Source organism: Pelobates fuscus, chromosome 11, assembly GCF_036172605.1.
Source record: "Pelobates fuscus isolate aPelFus1 chromosome 11, aPelFus1.pri, whole genome shotgun sequence".
Classification (NCBI taxonomy): domain Eukaryota; kingdom Metazoa; phylum Chordata; class Amphibia; order Anura; family Pelobatidae; genus Pelobates; species Pelobates fuscus.
In genome coordinates, this window is record NC_086327.1 from 107,644,936 (window position 1) to 107,665,406 (window position 20,471).

Consider the following 20,471-nt stretch of genomic DNA (forward strand, 5'->3'; position numbering starts at 1 on the left):
TATTATTTTGTCAGGGATACTGAGAGACCCACCATGCAGTGTGTAATAATTAACCAAGAATAAACATATGCCGGACCCAATGGCGTAACCAGAGCTACTGTCGCCCGAGGCAGAACAACATTTTGCTCCCTTCGTCCCCTCATGTACCACCCCCAGTCCCCATGCACCCTGTCCCTCTGGTTTAAGGCTAATTCAACACATGTGAAGACTATAGTATTTGTTGATAAAGTGCATTACATATTTTATGAATAAACACTTGTTAACGTATGTATGTATTTATTTATTTGTGTGTTGTGTTGGCATTTCAATGCAGTTGTATGTTTGTATGTACTGTTGCTATTTAAAAGCAACAGTGTACTTGTGTTTAGTGTTTGTGTTTGCATGTGTACATGTACAGCAGGTGCGTTCGCACATACACTCTGAACCACATGCAGATACACACACTGACACATGCACACACAGATACACACACATTCATGCTCAAGGTTTTTTTACATTATTTTCCCATGTGTTCCAATGGAATTTGTTACAGCAACTATACCTAAATAATGCAAATCACTGACTATTCCATCTATTAAGGAGGTTCTGTATCTGGTGTTAGATAATAAAAGATATGAAATGGCTCTGAAGTTATCCTCTATTTTGAACCAACTGTTGTATAATTCTATTGGTGCTCCCCTATACGTGACACACTCAGTGATGATTAAGGGTTGCACCATTAGGTTTCCAAGATAGATGTGCACAGAGAATTTTAATTTCAGTTCAGTTGAAAACATTCACTTTTTGGTTCATCCGAAATTCGTTAAAATATTTTCGGTCAACCTGAAATTTGTAAAAATGTTGACGTATACCAGAATAACCGTCTCTATGGAAATATAAGGTGGCAATCACAACAACAACCCGCTAAAGTGAGGGTATTCCAGTTTTGTCAGTTATTCTTTATGTCTTTGTGCTTGAAGCACAGGTTCTTTGTCAACACTTTCACTGGCTTCCTTTGTATAATTTTAAATTGAATTCCTTCTTAGTGCTCTTATAAACAGCTCTCTATGATACATTTTCTCAATAGTAATACATATCTTCATTGAAGATGATACTGTAGATTGGGAGAGGCAATCATAGTGTGCTCGGAACTTAGGAAATACTAAATGGAATTCAAATTAAATCACGTATAACCATGGCCGGCCTGTCCATTGGCAGCAGTGGGGCCACGGCTCCAGGCGGCACTTTTACAGGGGCGGCATATTATCAATAATTTGTGTGTCTGAAAGTGTATGTGTGAGTGTGTGTTTGTCTGTGAGTGTGTGTCTGTGTATGTGTTTGTCTGTGAGTGTCTCTGTATGTGTTTGTCTGTGTATGTGTTTGTCTGTAAGTGTGTGTGTCTGTGTATGTGTTTGTCTGTGAGTGTGTGTGTCTGTGTATGTGTTTGTCTGTGAGTGTGTGTGTGTATGTGTGAGTGTGTGTCTGTGTATGTGTCTGTGTGTGTATGTGTTTGTCTGTGAGTGTGTTTGTCTGTGAGTATGTGTCTGTGTATGTGTCTGTGAGTGTGTGTCTGTGTATGTGTTTGTCTGTGACTGTGTGTGCCTGTGTATGTGTTTGTCTGTGTATGTGTATGTGTCTGTGTGTATGTGTTTGTCTGTGAGTGTGTGCCTGTGTATGTGTTTGTCTGTGACTGTGTGTGTCTGTGTATGTGTTTGTCTGTGTATGTGTATGTGTCTGTGTGTGTATGTGTTTGTCTGTGAGTGTGTGTGTCTGTATGTGTTTGTCTGTGAGTGTGTTTGTCTGTGAGTATGTGTCTGTGTATGTGTCTGTGAGTGTGTGTCTGTGTATGTGTTTGTCTGTGACTGTGTGTGCCTGTGTATGTGTTTGTCTGTGTATGTGTATGTGTCTGTGTGTATGTGTTTGTCTGTGAGTGTGTGCCTGTGTATGTGTTTGTCTGTGACTGTGTGTGTCTGTGTATGTGTTTGTCTGTGTATGTGTATGTGTCTGTGTGTATGTATGTGTTTGTCTGTGAGTGTGTGTGTCTGTATGTGTTTGTCTGTGAGTGTGTTTGTCTGTGAGTATGTGTCTGTGTATGTGTCTGTGAGTGTGTGTCTGTGTATGTGTTTGTCTGTGACTGTGTGTGCCTGTGTATGTGTTTGTTTGTGTATGTGTATGTGTCTGTGTGTATGTGTTTGTCTGTGAGTGTGTGCCTGTGTATGTGTTTGTCTGTGACTGTGTGTGTCTGTGTATGTGTTTGTCTGTGTATGTGTATGTGTCTGTGTGTGTATGTGTTTGTCTGTGAGTGTGTGTGTCTGTATGTGTTTGTCTGTGAGTGTGTTTGTCTGTGAGTATGTGTCTGTGTATGTGTCTGTGAGTGTGTGTCTGTGTATGTGTTTGTCTGTGACTGTGTGTCTGTGTATGTGTTTGTCTGTGTATGTGTATGTGTCTGTGTGTGTATGTGTTTGTCTGTGAGTGTGTGTGTCTGTATGTGTTTGTCTGTGAGTGTGTTTGTCTGTGAGTATGTGTCTGTGTATGTGTCTGTGAGTGTGTGTCTGTGTATGTGTTTGTCTGTGACTGTGTGTCTGTGTATGTGTTTGTCTGTGTATGTGTATGTGTCTGTGTGTGTATGTGTTTGTCTGTGAGTGTGTCGGTATGTGTGTGTCTGTGACTGTGTGTGTCTGTGTATGTGTTTGTCTGTGTATGTGCATGTGTCTGTGTGTGTATGTGTTTGTATGTGAGTGTGTTTGTCTGTATGTGTTTGTCTGTGAGTGTGTTTGTCTGTGAGTGTGTGTGTGTATGTGTCTGTGTATGTGTCTGTGAGTGTGTGTATGTGTTTGTCTGTGAGTGTGTGTGTGTGTCTGAATGATTGTATGAATGTGTGTCTGTCAGTGTATGAGTGTGTTTTGTCAGTGTGAGTGTCTATCAGTGTGTGTTTGTGAGTGTCTGTCTAATCAGTGAGAGTATGTTTGTGATTGAGTGTGTGTCTGTCAATGAATGAGTGTGTGTCAGATCAGTGAGTCTGTGTCTGTCAGTGACGTCTGTGTGTTTGTCATTGAGTGTGTGTGGCTGTTAGTGTGTATACACCACTGAGTGTAGCGTGGCGGAGCGGAGCGCAGTACAGGAGCTTCTGTTTCCTGTACCCAGCCAGACTGACAGGAAGTGCTCACTGAGAGAGGACTTCCTGTCAGTCCAGCCAGGTACAGAAAACTGAAGCTCCTGTAGAGGATCTGCTCCGCAACACTACAAGACAGGTAGGAGGCACACCAGGAAGGGGAGTGTGACCGCTAAGAGGGTGGGGGGTGCACCAAGGGACAGAGAGGGGAGGGGAGAGAAACACCAAGGGACAGGGAAAAGAAGGGAGAGGGGAGAGGAACACTAAGGGACGGGGAATAGGGAGGGGCTAGTTAAGAGGCCCATAGGTGAAGATGTTAATTTTAGAGGGAGGGGGGGCGGAAAAATGCATCTTCGCCTATGTACCCAAAAATCCTTGCACCGGCCCTGAATATGACGTCATGTACATGTACAGAAATATATACACGCAGAGCATTTCCGTCTTTACCTGCGCAAGTACACCTTTTGCATGCTTGGAGAGTACCCCGAGGTTGATAATGTTGACATTTATCATTTCATTAAAGTACATTACTCAAATAAGCACCTTCCCAGTGTAAGTAGTCACACCATTTAAGAATGGTTTAAAAACTTACCTGGATCATGCTAGGCACACTCTAAGTTGGTGACAGGACACTTCTGACACCATACCCACTACAGTGTGATGTAGTGGTTATGGTATTTGGAGTGTTCCTTTAAGAGGAAGTTACAATAGTCAAACTAGACAAATTAGTTGGAACATGATGATGTTCTACAAGTGAAAGCCAGATAATGTGGATAATAAGGGCTAGCTTACCTTAAATACTTAAATTGGACAAATGAAATACTGACACAGAGTAAGCTAATACTTTTAAGCTTGGAGGTAGGAATACCTGAAGTCATAGCTATTAAGTTCTTGTAAGCTTTTGTCTGTTCTTAGAGATCTCAGATTTTTTTTAGTTCTTTTACAATAAAGTTCACAACAAAACAGATTTTCGTTTCCAAAAAGGCTGCTTTTATTTCAAATAACAATAACATACATTGTGCAATAACAAATTAATTATTGTATATTTTGAAATATTCCTCGGATGCCATGTCTGGTTTCATTATCAGAATATAACATTTAGGAAAAAAATAACCCAAAATAATGGCAAAGGAGCTAACCAAGGCGACGACCATTTGCAACAAAGGCTGGTTCCCATCTGTAAGTTTTGCGTAGGCAGGGACGAAGACAATCCAAATGAGCAGATACCCCAACATTGAGAACGTAATATCTCTGGCCAGATTATACTGACCTGGAGGTGCTTGGGCTACACAGTTTAACATGAATGACATGAGGACAAGAATTCCATTGTATCCGAACATTAAAGCAAAGCTTGGAACGTTGGAAATCTCACACTTTAGATATTTACGAAGGTAGGTGACTTTTTCATCTGGAGACAGAAATTGATTGCTCTTAATGTACCAGACACAAAATAAGCACTGAATCAGAATGCTAAGGAGCAATGAGGCCCATGTCCCTTTGGTTTTAAGCCATTGGATATACTTGGAGTCCACACCTTTAAAATCTGTTACCAATATCACTTGAAGGGCCTTGATTGAGAATGTAGAAAGACAGCAAGTGAAACCTATGGCTTGCAATGGCTGTTGAATCTTACATATATTCATAGTGGGCTGGCCAATAAAAAGAACTATGCTGGCGGTAATTGCTAGTAAAGAGGAGAGAGCCAAGAAACTCATGTAGCCCCCAGAGGCCCGGACAAGGGCAGTTTGTCTGTTCTTCACAAAGATAATGAATGTTCCAATGATAGTGCAGAAGAGGACAGATGTAAGCAGCAGAAGAAATATGACTGAGGTGTCACTCCACTGCAAGAAGAGGTAGGTGGGGTCAGAGCACACGGTACTTCTTACATTGGACCACTGACCGGCTGGGCAAATGTGACACTCAAAGTCATCTGCGAGAAACAATATTGAGAAATTCTTCAATCAAGAACTTTTAACAAACTCCTCAAATTCCAAAGACATAAAATATGAAAGGTTCCATGTAAATGAAAACCAAAATAAATCATTCAATTCATTTATCTAAATAAATAAAACATTTTAAGCAGGGGCATAGCTTATAATAAACGATGTGGAAATGTGCGTAGAATGTGAGTAAAAGTGGATGCTTGTCTACTGGCTCAGTGCCCAGCAGTCTTTATGGGGGGACAAATTATTTGCAATAGTTTAGAAACACTATTTATCTTTTTCTTTCACCCATTGCCTATGCATGAGTCAAAAATTTAAATAAAAAGCTGTCACCTTATTTTTTAAATAGGTTTCAGTTCGCCCATCCTTCCTAATTGGTGGCCGTGTAGAAAATCAACAAGACAGATTTGAAATATGTCCTGTTTCAGCAGATTTTGCACATGCCTAGTCTCCTTTACGTAGGAATTTTAGGAGCCCCCATTGAGTTGCCATTCGGGCAGCAGAGCCAGCTGCCATGAGTGGATGCATGGTATTGACCTCTCTTTTCAAGAACTATTATTGGCTCATAGTACCAGATGGTAGGGTTACAGCACCCACAGCAGAAAGAAGTAGGAAGCCATCTTGAAAACAGCAGAGAGTGAGATGTATTGAATCAATGCATCTTTATGGGGGAAGTTCAGCGGCGCCATGCAGAGCGCCTGAGCATTGGCTAATAGAGGTGTCCCAAGGGAGCAATGTAAACACTGCCTTTTCTCTGAAAAAGCCTGCAGGGACTGACTATACTTACCAGAGCAACTACATTAAGCTGTAGTTGTTCTGGTGTCTATAGTGTCCCTTTTCTTTTCTTTGTGGTAAATAAGTAAATAAACACTAGTTCAAATAGAGGTTTACATTTTGGAAATAAAATAAATTTCAATTTGGACAAAATAAAATTGCAAGTTTGACTTTGAAACATTTAAAAAAAACATCTTGTCACAGCTTACCATCAGCAGACTGAAACAATCCTTCTTGGCAGTCAATGCAGTCAAAGCAGCAAGAATGGGTTCCCTTCACTCGTTTAATCTGCCCTGGTAAGCAATCACCAGAACACTGGGACTCAGGAACCTAGTAAATAAACTAAATAAATGCTAGTACTGGTCTTTGAGAAGAATATGCCTACATATGGATATACATGTTTATTTAACCGTGTTGATAAATAGTAACAGTGGAGATATCTGACTTACGCTGGGGTAGGAAATCTTTGGCACTCCAGATGTTGTTGACTACATCTCCCATGATGCTTTGCCAGCACTATGGTTGTAAGAGCATTATGGGGAATGTGGTCCATAACATCTGTTAGTCTCCAACATCTGGAGTGTTAAAGGTTGCCTACCCTTGGTATAGAGCAGTGCTCCTCAACCCTCTCCTCAAAGCACACCTAACACCAGTCCAGGGTTTAGGAATTACCCAGGTGTGTCTAAGGTGTTAAAACAAAACAAAATAAAACTAAACCAGGCATAGGCAACCTTCGGCACTCCAGATGTTTTGGACTACACCTCTCATGATGCTTTGCCAGCATTATAGGTGTAAGAGCATTATGGGGAATGTGGTCCATAACATCTGGAGTGCCGAAGGTTGCCTATCCCTGAACTAGACTCTAAGGTGTGTTTTTTTCCTTTTCCAAACACCTTAGACACACCCAGGTAATCCCTAAATCCTGGACTGTTAGGTGTGCCTTGAGGAGAGGGCTGAGGAGCACTAGTATAGAGCATTTTAAAGGATAAAGTAATAAAAATATATTTTATAGCTACATATCCACACTCTTATCTTCTACTCACCTTATTGTTGGGTGTCCCCCAGTAAATAAGTGTACTATTTAAATCCATGACATTGTTGTATGATCCAATCTTAATAAACTCAGTATCAGTATCACTGAGATTGTAGATGACAATGTCAAATCCGGTTTTGGGGTTACCATTTACATCAAAGCCGAATGTGGTGTTAAAAACACTAAAATTTACTTTTCTCACTTCATTCAGTAACTGTCATAAAGAGAAAGGATTGTTTTAATTTTGTTGATTAGAAATGTATTTGTAAATTTAGCAATTTGCTGTATATGTGGTTATAGCAAATGTTCTGTCATGCTTCCTTAAAGGGAAACTATAGTGCCAGGAAAAAAACTCATTTTTATGACATTATAGCGTCCCCCTTTGTCAACCCCCCCTCCCCCTCTGTGGTGCAGAAGGGATTAATAACCCCTTCTGTCACTTACCTGGATCCAGCGCCAATGTCCCTTGGTGCTGGCTTAGCTCACATTAGGATCTCCTCATAGGAAAGCACTATTTAATTCTTTCCTATGGGCATTTTGGTGACGCTGGAAGTCTTAATGCATAGCGTGAGGACGTCCAGAGTCAAAAGTCGTCTAAGCACCCGGAAGTCCCTCTAGTGGCTGTCTGGTAGACAGGCACTAGACAAGGAGTAAACCTTAACAGGTAATTATAGCAGTTTATAAAAACTGCAATAATTACATGCTCAGGGTTAAGGGTGATGGGAGTTTGCACCCAGAACACTTCAGTGTCATACAGTGTCCCTTTAACAACATTACACCATATGACTACTCTTCTCACTTTAAAAAAAAATGTGGTATTGTTTTTGTTTTTATTGAGATTACTATGCTAAATGTATGATGGCGTGTCATGTCCTATGCAAGCTTAGCAATTTAGTAACTGCATAACACTTACAGGACCACTATAGTGCCAGGAAAACAAACTAGTTTTCCTGGCACTATACAGTCCTTAGGTCCCCCCCACCCTCGGGGACCCCCGCCCGCTGGGCTGAATGGGTTAAAAACCCTGCAGCCACTTACCTTAATCCAGCGCCAGGCTCCCTCTGCGTTGGTGACCTCTCCTCCCGAGTGGAGCGGAATACGCATGCACGGCTAGAGCCAAGCGCGCATTCAAACCACCCATAGGAAAGCATTACTCAATGCTTTCCTATGGAAATTCTGCGTGCTCAATGGGATTTTCCCATTGAGAGTCGCAGAAGCGCCTCTAGCGGCTGTCAGGGAGACAGCCACTGGAGGCTGGATTAACCCTGCAATGTAAACATAGCAGTTTCTCTAAAACTGTTATGTGTACAGCTGCAGGGTTAAAACCTGGGGGACCTGGCACCCAGACCACTTCATTGAGCTTAAGTGGTCTGGGTGACTATAGTGGTCCTTTAATAATGAAAGATTTGCAAAAATGAAATGTCGGGTATATTCTTAGTGCAGTATTCTATTCCCCAGCTCTGTATTCTATTCCCCAGTTATGTGTTCCGTTATCAAGTTCTGCATTCTATTCCCCAGCTCTTTATAATATTTCCCAGCTCTCATTTCTAATGTCTCATTGTCGCTAAGTGAGAGCGATTGTCAAGCCACTTCATCATATTGCAAAGAAAGAGTCAATGAAGTGGTCTGTGTGCAGTGTCCCTGTCCTCCTTAGCAATGCAATGTAAATCATCGCAGATTTTGAGAAACTGCAATTATTACATTGTAGGACTAAGACTGCCTCTAGTGGCTGTCAATCAAACGGACTTTAGGTCACCTGCTGCTGGACGTCTTCATGCTCTGCATGGTGACATCCAGCATCAGTAAAATCTCCATAGAAAAGCATTGAAGCAATAAGGCAAATAGCCCTCCCCGTTGGATGATGTTTGAGAAAGCAGAGCACTGACCCAGTAGCAAGGGTGATAGGCGCAGAAATCAGGCAAATGACTAAATAATTTTTTAACCCTTTATGAGCAAGGGGTGGCGAAAGGTAGAGGAGACCAGAAAGCACTATAGAGTCAGAAATACAGATTTTTATTCCTAACACTATAGAAACCCTTTAACATTTAAAGTGAATTGGCTGCAGGAGGGTAGATATTTGTATACTTGGTGATATTCAATGTTAGTCAGATTTGTTTTTTGTTTTTATTGTTAAAAAAGTTAAAGGCATCATATAGTGCCAGGAAAACAAACCCATTTTCCTGACACTATAGGTCCCTACAGTACCCCCTCCCTCGCGAACCTCTCCCGCGGGGCTGAAGAGGGTATTATTATAATTATTATATTTGTAAAGCGCCGACAAATTTCATAGCGCTTTACAATAGGTGGACTAACAAACATGTAATTGTAACCAGACAGGTTTGGCGCACAGAAACAGAGGGGTTGAGGGCCCTGCTCAATGAGCTTACATGCTAGAGGTGTGGGTTAAATTGGCACAAAAGGTAAGGGAAGTATTAGGGAAATAGATTGGTAGAATATTATTCAATGAAGACTTAGTGTGGTTTTTTTTTGGAGCCATTAACAGTTTAAGTGATATGCTTTTGTGAAAAGTGAGTTTTTAATGATTTCTTGAAGGAGTGGAGACGGGGTGAGCATCTGTAACGGATCACCTGGCACCCCGACTGGGTACCTCCGTTAAAGGATGCTCCTAGCGCTTCCTGAGGACTCCAAGCACTCTGGCAGACACCACAATCACCGAACCGATTCAGCATATGAATCTTCTCAAGCATAGGAATACTATTGACCGTTGAATCGGAACCATACGAATAGGCTTACACTCCTAGCAGTCAACTGGAACAGCATGCAATAAATCCTTCCCCCAATAATGAGACGACACTTCACTTTGAGGGTAAAACAGGAACTCTGGACTGGCTCATCCAGCCTGGCTTTTATTTCCATCTCACACATACAGGCCACACCCAGGGGGAGGCATAAAATAACCAATAGTAACACAGGTGCAACCCACACATCCCCTCCCCTTAGTGTGACACATAATCCCATTATGCATACAGTTTAAAATATACTTTTACACAACTTTCATAACTTTAAAACCATACATCACATTCCCCAAAAAAATTTCAGACTCAGCATACTTTAAACATAAACACTTCCAAAAATCAGGCAAATCCCTCCAGTGGATCAAAAGTTACACAGAAGTCCTTTTATGACCGACCGCCAGCACATTTTCTTGCCCAAAACAGTTCCATGGATTTGGGCTGTGCGGTCGGTCAATTTCTGGCATAAAAACGGCTAAGTCCCATTCGAAGTGTGCCTGTACTTCGACTTTAGTCGAAGTGTCGAAGTGGAGTTGATGTTAAGGGTCGGCAGTGTTCGAAGTTAAAATGGCCGCCGCCACGTGGTCCGATACCGGCCACTTCGACGACTTCGACAACTTCGGTAACTTCGACAGCTTCGACTGTGTCCGAAGTGCCATATACAAAAGTACCAATCTGTCCCCAAAGTATTTAAAGGGCTAGGGACAGTATTATACAATCCACATGCCCACAAGTAGTTCTTAAAGGGTCAGTACATTATGGTAGCAGTCCATAAGCCCCAATTCAGTCCCTTAAAGGGCAATACCTCCCAGGGACCATAATCACTGGGCAGGAGGCTAGCAACCAGGCTTCTCCAGTTCTCAGTGGCGAGGTTGGTTCCGCCACAGCATCTAACGGAGAAGGGAAGGGAGTTCCACAGGAACGGTGCAGCCTTAGAGAAATCTTGAAGGCGAGCATCATAAGTGGGAGTACGAACAGTGAATAGACGTAGGTCTTTGGCAGAGCGTAGGGGCCTAGATGGAACATATTTGTGTATAAGGGAGGATAGCTAGGTGGGAGCAGCATTATGCAGAGATTTGAAAGCAAGAACCAGAATTTTATATTGAGCCCTATATATTACAGGAAGCCAATGCAGGGACTGACAGAGGGGTGAAGCATGGGAGGTGCGGGCAGACAGGAAGATGAGCCTCGACGCTGCATTCATTATAGACTGCAGTGGGGCAAGTTGGGAGCACGTAAGACCACTGAGAAGCGGATTGCAGTAGTCAAGGCAAGAAAAGACATGTAACTGCATGTCCTTTCCAAGGCGAGAAAGGACATGTAACTGCATGTCCTGCATCTGGCGTTAAGTAGGGACCGATGCGCGCAATGTTTTTGAGATGGAAGCGGCAGGATTTGGTGATCAACTGGACACGAGGGGTGAAGGAGAGGTAGAAGTCAAAGAGAACACCTAGGAAATGAGCCTGCATGGTGGAGCTGATGGTAGCACCATTAACAGGGAGACAGAGAAGGGAGTAGCAACACTTGAGGGAGGAAAGACCAGAAGTTCTGTTTTGGACAAGTTAAGTTTAAGTAAGTGGGCAGCCATCCAGTTAGAAATAGCAGAGAGGCAGTCAGAGGCGCTAGTCAAGAGGGGCGGGGAGAGATCAGGGGAGGACAGATAGATTTGTGTGTCATCCGCATATAAGTGATATTGGAAGCCAAAGGAGCTGATGAGTTTACCAAGGGAGGCAGTATAGATGGAGAACAGTAGAGGACCAAGCACTGAGCCTTGAGGACAACAACAGAGAGAGGTTGGGAGGAAGAGGCAGAGGCAGAGCCAGAGAAAGAAACACTAAAAGAGAGGAGGAGCACCAGAAGAGAGCAATATCTCGTAGACCAAGGTTACGGCGGATGAGAAGAAGCTGTTGATGATCAACAGTATCAAAAGCAGCGTAAAGGTCAAGGACAATTAGGATTCAGCCACTTACCTAAATCTGACGCCGATGTCCCTCAGTGCTGGGACAGGCTCTGGCCATGCTTCTTGGCTGACGTTGGTGGGGGAGACCTAATGCACATGCCCGGCAACGGCCGTGTGCGCATTAGACCTCCCGATAGGAATGCATTATTCAATGCTTGCCTATGGGGAAAATCTGATGCTGGATCAGCGTCAGATAATGGACCAAAAGTCTGTTTGGATTCCGGAAGTGCCCCCAGTGGCCACTGAGGGCTGACTTAGAGCTGCAATGTAACATTGTAGTTCTCTGAACCTGCAATGTTTTACATTGCAGCACTAAGTGCAATAGGGACAGCACCCAGACTACTTCAATGAGCTGACGTGGTCTGGGTACCTACAGTGTCTCTTTAAGGCAATTTGGCTTAAATGGGTTAGGTCCAACTAAAGCACCATGAAATTGCACTGTTTATGGCATATATAGGATAGATATTTTATATAACACAAAGCTGATTATGCTGTTTATGGTTAAATAATTATATCACAGTAAAGAAAAGGATATAACTTACACTCCATGGGTAGATGGTAGCATTTTCCTTGTTGCATTTTACAGAATTACAGTTCAGAAGATTGTGAAGGGCATATGCAACGGCATATACTGCTGTGTATACACTCTGTGCATTCAATTCTGTCAGTGGATTTAGAATGATAGGGATCTGATCAACTTGAAAATGAAGGCCTTGGTAGTCGGCATTACTTCCCACGGTGTTTGTAGATGTGGATTGAGAAGATAATTGGTTTGCATATATTTTTGAGATTGTGTTCTTAACAAATATGTCAAATCCTGGAATAGTTTGCACCCTTGGAAAGAAGCCAATTACTGTTCCAATACGCTCAATGCCAGGCATAGATAGAATACTCTGTGAAAGGACCCAAGATGCACTTGCTATCCAAACTTGAGTCATGTTTCTCATGATGACCTCTTTGAAAAATGCTATAGATTGGGTTAAACTTGCAAAGACCAAGACTACATTGACATCAGCCTTCTCAATTTCATCCAGGATATTTTCAATCGCAGTAGTTGTGTCGGAGGTCGAGAGGTACATGGGGATGCGACCATCGTAGGAGATGCAGATTCCACTGGACATGGCCGAGGAAGAAAATTGCTGTAAAGCACTTTTACCATAGTCATCGTCACTGCCGACAACTGCAATCCAGTTCCATTTAAAATAGGAGATCAATGCTATCATGCCATCCACTTGCTTACTGTCGCTTGGCACTGTTCGATAAAAGGATGGATAGATATTTTTGTCACTAAATACATCCGAAGTTACAGCATAACTAACCTGAAAAAAAGTTTCAAAGAAAAAATCCAAATAAATAAATTAAAAAACACGCATTCCTTGATTTTATTGATATAGTAAAATTAAAAAATATAGGCAATGTTTTCCAACCTCCATGTCTCAAGATGCCGAATTATGCCATCAGCACAGATTGTTAAATAACTGTTTAAAATGAGTAAATCTATCGTTCAAATTAACCCCTTAAGGACCAAACTTCTGGAATAAAATGGAATTATGACGTGTCAGACATGTCATGTGTCCTTAAGGGGTTAAAGTAGATGGTTCAACTTTGAGATTTCCATAACAATGGTAGAAGCCTACCACACTTGGGTCACTGAGTATTTCTAGGCTAAACAAATGTTTCTGGAGATATTGCGTTATTTAATTAGTGCACATTTTCAAAATTTCATTGAGTGCCTTCTCTTCGCTTTTATTGCAAAAACATTAATTATCACTGGTCGACATGTCCAAAAATCATCTTAAACTATGTCATTCCTCTTTCAGAAGTGGTCAGTTTTAAATCATGGAATAAATTAATTGGGGAGAATAATCAAGCAACATAAACTCACTAGTAAGGTAAATATTTGGGAAGAAAACAGGGTAACTCTTACAGACCTGTAATAACCATTTCAACAAACCATGAATTACAAAAGTTCCATACTGGTTTGTTAAACTTTATTTACTGTTGTGCACATAACCCACTGGCTGTTGAAGCATGTTGGGATACGATGTCTAGACCAGCTAGAGTGCCAAAAGTTTGACCTGTAACATGAATCTTTTACTCTGGTGGAGAATACACAAGCGGCCTCTATATCTGTGAACACCTAGTTATGGTTTCATGAAGGCATGTTAGCCAGAAACCTACCTGCGGAATTAGCACAGTGCTTAGCATCTTCATGGAGGACGTTGCAACCTCAGTACTTGAAGGTCCAATCACAGCCATGACTCTGGTTTTATACTCTGTAAGATTGCATTGCATTTCTACATGATTTGTACCATTTTGAGCGAGAAACATGAGTACGGAATGGATAACTGCAATAGAACTCAGACAGGTGTCGTACATTTCATACCCAACACTTTCTCCAGGAAGGATGATGGTGCTGTTATTAATTTCCTCTATAGTGAACTGCATGGCCAAAGCCTGTAGAAAACCTGTAGGGTTAAAACTGAAATATTTTGTGTTAATAGAAAATATGAAATGATAAAGACTGTTACGAATTTCTTAAAAACTATTAATTATTTATAAAATGCGAACATATCTGACAAAACATTATGGACCATCTGATCCTTATGAAAGTTCTACAAGTCGTCATATACTTGAATTTGAAATGAAGCTTCCAATTAAGAGTATTATAAGAAGATTTATAAATTTTCATGTATTTGCCATAGAAAAACGTGTTATTTTGAGAATCAACTTAAAAAGGAAGTTAGCTGAATCCACCTTGTTATCTCTACATATTCAATATATACAAGAGCGTCAGGATTTGCCATTGCGTGAACACATTTTTTTCTGTGCTCATCACAAAAATGGGCTTAAACGCTGCTATAAGTATAAGTTTCCTAACTCAAACCATTGATCTTACAGCTTTCCTTCGTTGGGTCTCCAAATTACTGTCTGTGATTATCCAGCTCAGTTGCTGACTCCTGATTTGTCTTCTACTCCTAGAGTGTGATTCATAATACCTACATTCAACTTAGGACCACCTTCCCCTCTTGTTATCAAGCTTGATTTTACCCTAAATATATTTCCCCCTTCTGGTTCGTTTTGTTCCAACTCCATATCTTCATGAGATGCTGGCATATTGCAAGTAAGTGTGGCCCAGAACCAACAAGCTTCAGCAAATGCAACGTTACACTCACAGTGTTTTTTTCAAGTGATTGCGTTACTGTATTTTTGTAATAATTGCTGTTCGATATTTAGAGGGATTTTCATGATTTTAGTTTTCCTGCCTTGCAAACTACTCAAGATACACTCCCGCAATGCAATATTTAGTGCATATTGCCTTGGGTATACCTTATTCAATGAAAACATTTTAGATAAATTCAGAAACCGTTGAAGGTTAAGGTATTACTCACATCAATTATTTGTTCTCCATTTGTTTAATCTAATTTTTCTAATAAGGCTACTTCTCCATTAAAATTAGTTAAAATTATTTGCTTGGTTTTTCAGATTTTTCATTAAAATAATATTCTTTTTTATTTAGGTTTAAATTGTTTGTATTCTAAATAAATAGTTGCATCAAATTAACTTAATGTGTCCTTAATAATATTATGAGATAAAGACGGTCCACACATTGCTTAATGAATGGGACCACCAAGGTGTACTACGTTATCCCAGATTCATTACGCAGTCTAAAGACCACCAGGGAGCATAATAGAGAGGACTATGCTAAAGAGGAACAAACCTTGCCTAGCTTCCTCGCAAATAGGCACTAATATGCTATAAGACATTCAAATTCCAGGTAAAGTTAAGTCAAGTGAACCCACTGTTCACTTCTACAGGTTTTCATATGTACATTGAGCAAAATGTAAAAAGTTATCCCAAACAAAATAGTTGAAATAAAGTTTAGAAAAGTGTCACTAAAAATAGCAGTTGTCATTTTTTAGATGTCTTATCCAATGTAATTCCCCTAATGGCCCCAAGCATTTGACCAATATTATCACAAAACCCAAAACATCTATAGAGAGTGACCCAGTAATATAGACTTATTCAAACATTACCTTTCACATGTTATTGGCTCTGGTTTCCAGTAGTTGCCATAATTGTCCACTGTAGAATGATAGGGGAACAAGCCACCAATCATGAATTCTCCGGGTTTTCTAAAAATTTGGTAAGCTATGGGTTCCTGATCGTCAGCCTTCACGAGAATGAGTCCAAAAATGAATTCCCAAAATAAAATCCAACTGAATATCATTTCTCTGATAGGGAGACTGCCCAGAAGAAAACAAACAAACAAACACAAAAAAAACAAAAACAAAATACAAAACCAAAAATAAAATCAAACTGTGTTTTCGGTGTGATACCATACAGTATATAGAGATACTGAAAGGTTTTAGGAAGTAGAAAGAATTGTCTGTGTCATAACAGGATAAATCAGAAATTATTCAAAAATGCCCATCTGGCACTGTCCATAACATTTGATTAGATTAAATTCTTAGTATTTTAAACCTTCAGGATGTCTAGTCAAATAGTGAGGTTTCCGGGACTTTTACTTGCTGTATATCTTAAAAGAAAACATATATTATATAGGATACAAATTGCAATATATACACAGACACACAACATAAATAAAATCATAAAAAATAAAGAAAGAAAATAAAGAAAAATAAATATTTCAGAAACTTTCCAAATGATTTAATAATGTTAAAAAAAATGATTTATATAAAAAAGTCACCATTAAACACTAAGGGAATTTTTGTACAAAGATACGTTTTTCTAACAGTATTGATTTATTTAGAAAGCTTATTAAATCAAGGCCATGGTGTCAAACTGAGATTGTCTAAATGTTTGTATCTATATGATTTTGTATATATTACTATTCTGTTTTGCTATGAACCCTCTACCTATCTATCTAGAATAGAGTAAGTGAAAAATTGTCAAACTCGTTTAATTTTTCAATACTGCACTATTAGATGTCTTTCCTCTTTACATATTTCACTGTGACCCACTGGAGAGATCCTATCCACTAGTGGGGATTGTACCACTACAAGCCATCACTACCGGAGCTTGTATGATAACTCTAGTAAATGTGAGTCGACATTTCCGTAATTTATATTGTATGTTTTTCACTTTTTGTGTTACATACTACACTTTTGGGTTTTGTTTTTTCTACATATGTACCTTATGAGAATGGATTCCACCGCATATGATTTAAAATCTTCAGAAGAACATTTGTACTATTTATTTTGAGATTTTATCCTGGCATGTCTCTTCTTATTACATTTTATTCTGGTTGATCTGTAACTTTTTTGTTGATCTGTTCCTTATACTTTGTTGTTCTTCTGTATCGTTATATGCTATTTAATTTTGTTGGGACATAGAATGGTCCTTATACACAATGTGTGCTGCCTTTGGTTAATCGGTTTAAGTCCTTTTCATATTTGTATATCTTGCACCTATGAAGCCTATAATTTATTGTACACGGCACAGTCAGCCTTGCTAACTCCATCCTTGCTGCATCATATATTTTTTTTTGTACTTTTGTTGGGGTGTCCTTATCTGGTATAAGGCTTATGCTAGTTACTGCTACAATCATGTCAAGCCTGAGGTGCATTGAAGCAGTAAATGTTTTCAAATAGCATGGTCCACTAAGTACCAGCCATGTGGATCATTTCAAAGAACTATAATTACCCATCCATTTGTAAGCATTTGGCACCATCTAGTAATTTTTCAATTTCACTGCAAAAGCCATTCATTTCCTTCAGATGTGTGTATAACTGTTACTGAATGAGTACTTCTCAAAAATGTTGTATCAGAAAGCTGTCTATATAGCATTTAGAGCAAATCTGTTCTGCAAATTACATTTCCTTTTTGAAAACAGTAATTTAGAAACAAATATTAGAAATTTATCACAGGCGGGTATTTAGACGTGCAAGTGTGTGATATAGGATTAACAAAAAGGTAAGTATATATCACTTATCAATAAGAGTAACTACTAAAAGCAAGGGAAATTCTACAGTTGATAAAGTGTTACATTCGGAGTGAATGCTTACTGATGGCCAATTGAATTCCATTTCAGGATAAATCATCCGATTTAGGCAAAAACACTGGAAAAAAATGTTTACCTCCTTCATGACTTCTTTTTCTGCATATTTGTCATATTTGTATACTGAATGGTTTCGGATTTTCAGACAAAATTTAATATAAGACAAATCAAACACACAATTAAATTTTTAAATTTAATAAAAAAAAAAAAAAAACACAGTTGGGGGGGCAGATCCTAGCCATCAAGCATAGCAGACTTGTGTGTGTCCTGAACTCCTGCAAAGTGGGCTGAATTTAGGACTTTAACCCCGGTAAACCAGCTATTCTAACACACCGATGAGAACCACAATACTAAGGGGGTCCAGCAAAGCGACCTGAAGCCTAAGCAAAGTCTAATACCCGCTGGGGACCGGCAATCCAATACTTCGACCTGCTGTAACAGAGCGGAGGAGACGCAGCCAATCTCCCTGCTCACAAGCAACACAAACGTCTGGAATTACTCCTACCCCACCCCCTTGGACCGGCGGGGGTTATCCCGGTCCCCACTGGACTATCACGATGGGCCACCACGGCACTTACCTTATAATCCACACCGGGGCCCAGAAGCAACAGGCCTCACTGCTAACTCACTCGGAGCACAGCAACCTGAATCAAGATGGCGGCGGCGACTTACCCTCGAGATGATACCAGCGTGCAATCAGGACTGTCCCCTTGTTGCCCCGTGGAGCGACTCCTACAGCGAATTGATGAGCACTTTCGGCACTTCTGGAGAGCTCTGGGCACCGGGTAGCACAGCGGCAGCCCCAACCACGTGCGAAGGCACGGAGGGGTGCAAACCGGGGAGCGCAGGAGACCCCCTTGGGCCTAGTTGCTCCGGCCACTGGCCTACCTGGGCTGAGGGCCACCAAGGGCTCGACCCTAAGACATCGCCCACATCGACGGAGGGTCCACCGCCATAGACGTCGACACACCATCGGAACCCACCGCCCCTCCCCACCCGGGAGGGACCCGGCCCATCCGGACTGTGTTAACTTGGATTCTCTTTGTATAATATTACATTTTGAAATAAAACCATTCAATGTTACAGATAGGCATTTTTTATTTTATTTTAAGAATACTTAATCCCATTTACACCAGGAGCTCTACAGATTACTGCCTCTTTTTTCCTACATTTATCAATTTTAAGGAAATATTCCTTTTTTTAGTATTAGACATTTTCACAATCATAGGAAGGAGGCACAATTTTCATTGTTTGCTGACGAGTCACATCACCTTGATGATTAAATCATGATATTGCAAAGAGGAGTGGAAGGAATTTTTCCTGCTAGGTTCAGAATAAGTGGAGTATGAATACGATGTGGGTGGAGCCACTGAACTCCCAAGATATCAAGCATTTGGCTATGAAGTCATTTTCTAGGTGAAAAATTGACATACAATCTGAAATTCAGTTTAAAATTTGAGGCCAGAAAAGCTGAACTGAAAGCATAGCTAACTTAGATCATTTTTCCAGTCTGGCTAATTTGTCCTTAACCCCTTAAGGGCACATGACATGTGTGACATGTCATGATTCCCTTTTATTCCAGAAGTTTGGTCCTTAAGGGGTTAAAAGAACACTATAGGGTCAGGAGCACAAACGTTTATTCCTGACCCTATAGTGTTAAAACAACCATCTAACCCCCCTGCTCCACCCCCCATGCTTCACTAAATAGAGTAAAATCTTACTTGTATTCAAGTCTGTTGCTGCTGCCGCTTATCTAATCTGCCTGCTTTGCTGACATCATCAGAAGTGATTCTCTGAGCTAATCACAATGCTTTCCCATGGACAGTAGACAGTATTCTCTGCAAAAAACCTAAAGGGAATGTTTCTACTCACCAGAACAAATACAATAAGCTGTAGTTGTTCTGGTGACTATAGTGTCCCTTTAAGTGTGAAATGGAATTCTCAGATTACTAAATAACCATGTTAATGAATAACCCTGTAAATCTGTAAATACGTGTTCTGTATCTACAACAATATATTTGTTGTTTTCAATTTTACACCCACTAAGCTGAATATCTTGTTACATCCCTGATATGCAAATGACACTGGAAAACCTTATAAAAAACAAGACACATACCTGTTAATTTGGGTTTTAATGAAAATCAGCTTGCTGACTACGAGACATCCACGATAGCCGAAGGATTTCAATGCAAACATAAAATAATAAAAAAGCAGATACAGTTTCCTTAACTTATTTTGTGTACAATTGAATTTAACAAGCTTTGCAAAGTCAACATACATTTTAATAATGCAAAATTTTTACTTGAGCTTCCATCCAACTTTACATATTCCAGGCGTACACTACATGTTTGCATCTTGAATTTCCATATTCATTGCAAACCAGAAAACTGAGACGTTATTAATGATCCTTCTTTTACTAAGGGAATATTAATTGGAGGGTAGATAGGTGGCAACTGTCTCATTTATTATTCCCATTTGTTATCTAAAAAAAAAAAAATCCCAATTTGTTTTCTTAAATTTAATATAATTCTATTGCATGATTTATTATAGATTTTTGCATAGTCTCTTTTGATGAACACAATACCATAGAAAATATATATTTCTATTTTTTTCACAATTGAAAGGCCACAAACTGGTTACTTTTACAGAATTACGCTTTTCTCATATATCAGTTAGAATTAAATCATACGATCAGATAATCATATGTATGTAAGTAGTATAAATTCTACAAGCCATCTCCAAAGATTGAATGCCAAGCCATCATCCAATACTGCTTTTTCCAGATATCAATGAAATTACCCTAAGATTAGGTCATTTAGGAACGTTAAGAGGAGGTAGTAACGTCTGAAAAAGGTCTTAAGACAAAGAAAGAAAGAGGCTAAAAGAAAATATGGG

The 20,471-nt window shown here is 40.0% G+C and overlaps 1 protein-coding gene across 1 annotated transcript; it reads right to left on the reverse strand.

Annotated features, from left to right (window-relative positions):
* Window positions 1–762: 762 nt before the first annotated feature.
* On the reverse strand, window positions 763–14,671 carry LOC134576952 (taste receptor type 1 member 3-like). Its single transcript, XM_063435615.1, has 7 exons — window positions 14,554–14,671; window positions 13,736–14,022; window positions 12,097–12,873; window positions 6,852–7,055; window positions 6,018–6,138; window positions 4,231–5,021; window positions 763–822 (listed from the first exon to the last, which is right to left on the reverse strand). Exons 1-7 carry the CDS (start codon window positions 14,669–14,671, stop codon window positions 763–765), a joined length of 2,358 nt encoding a protein of 785 aa, XP_063291685.1.
* Between the last annotated feature and the right edge of the window lie 5,800 nt (window positions 14,672–20,471).

Coding starts and splice junctions, on each gene's coding strand:
- LOC134576952 (XM_063435615.1), bottom strand. CDS start 14,671: ATGCCAGCATCTCATGAAGATATGGAGTTGGAACAAAACGAACCAGAA. Junction 7,056..12,096: donor CTACCATCTACCCATGGAGT/GTAAGTTATATC, acceptor TCTTTATGACAG/TTACTGAATGAAGTGAGAAA. Junction 6,139..6,851: donor GGGGGACACCCAACAATAAG/GTGAGTAGAAGA, acceptor TTTATTTACTAG/GTTCCTGAGTCCCAGTGTTC.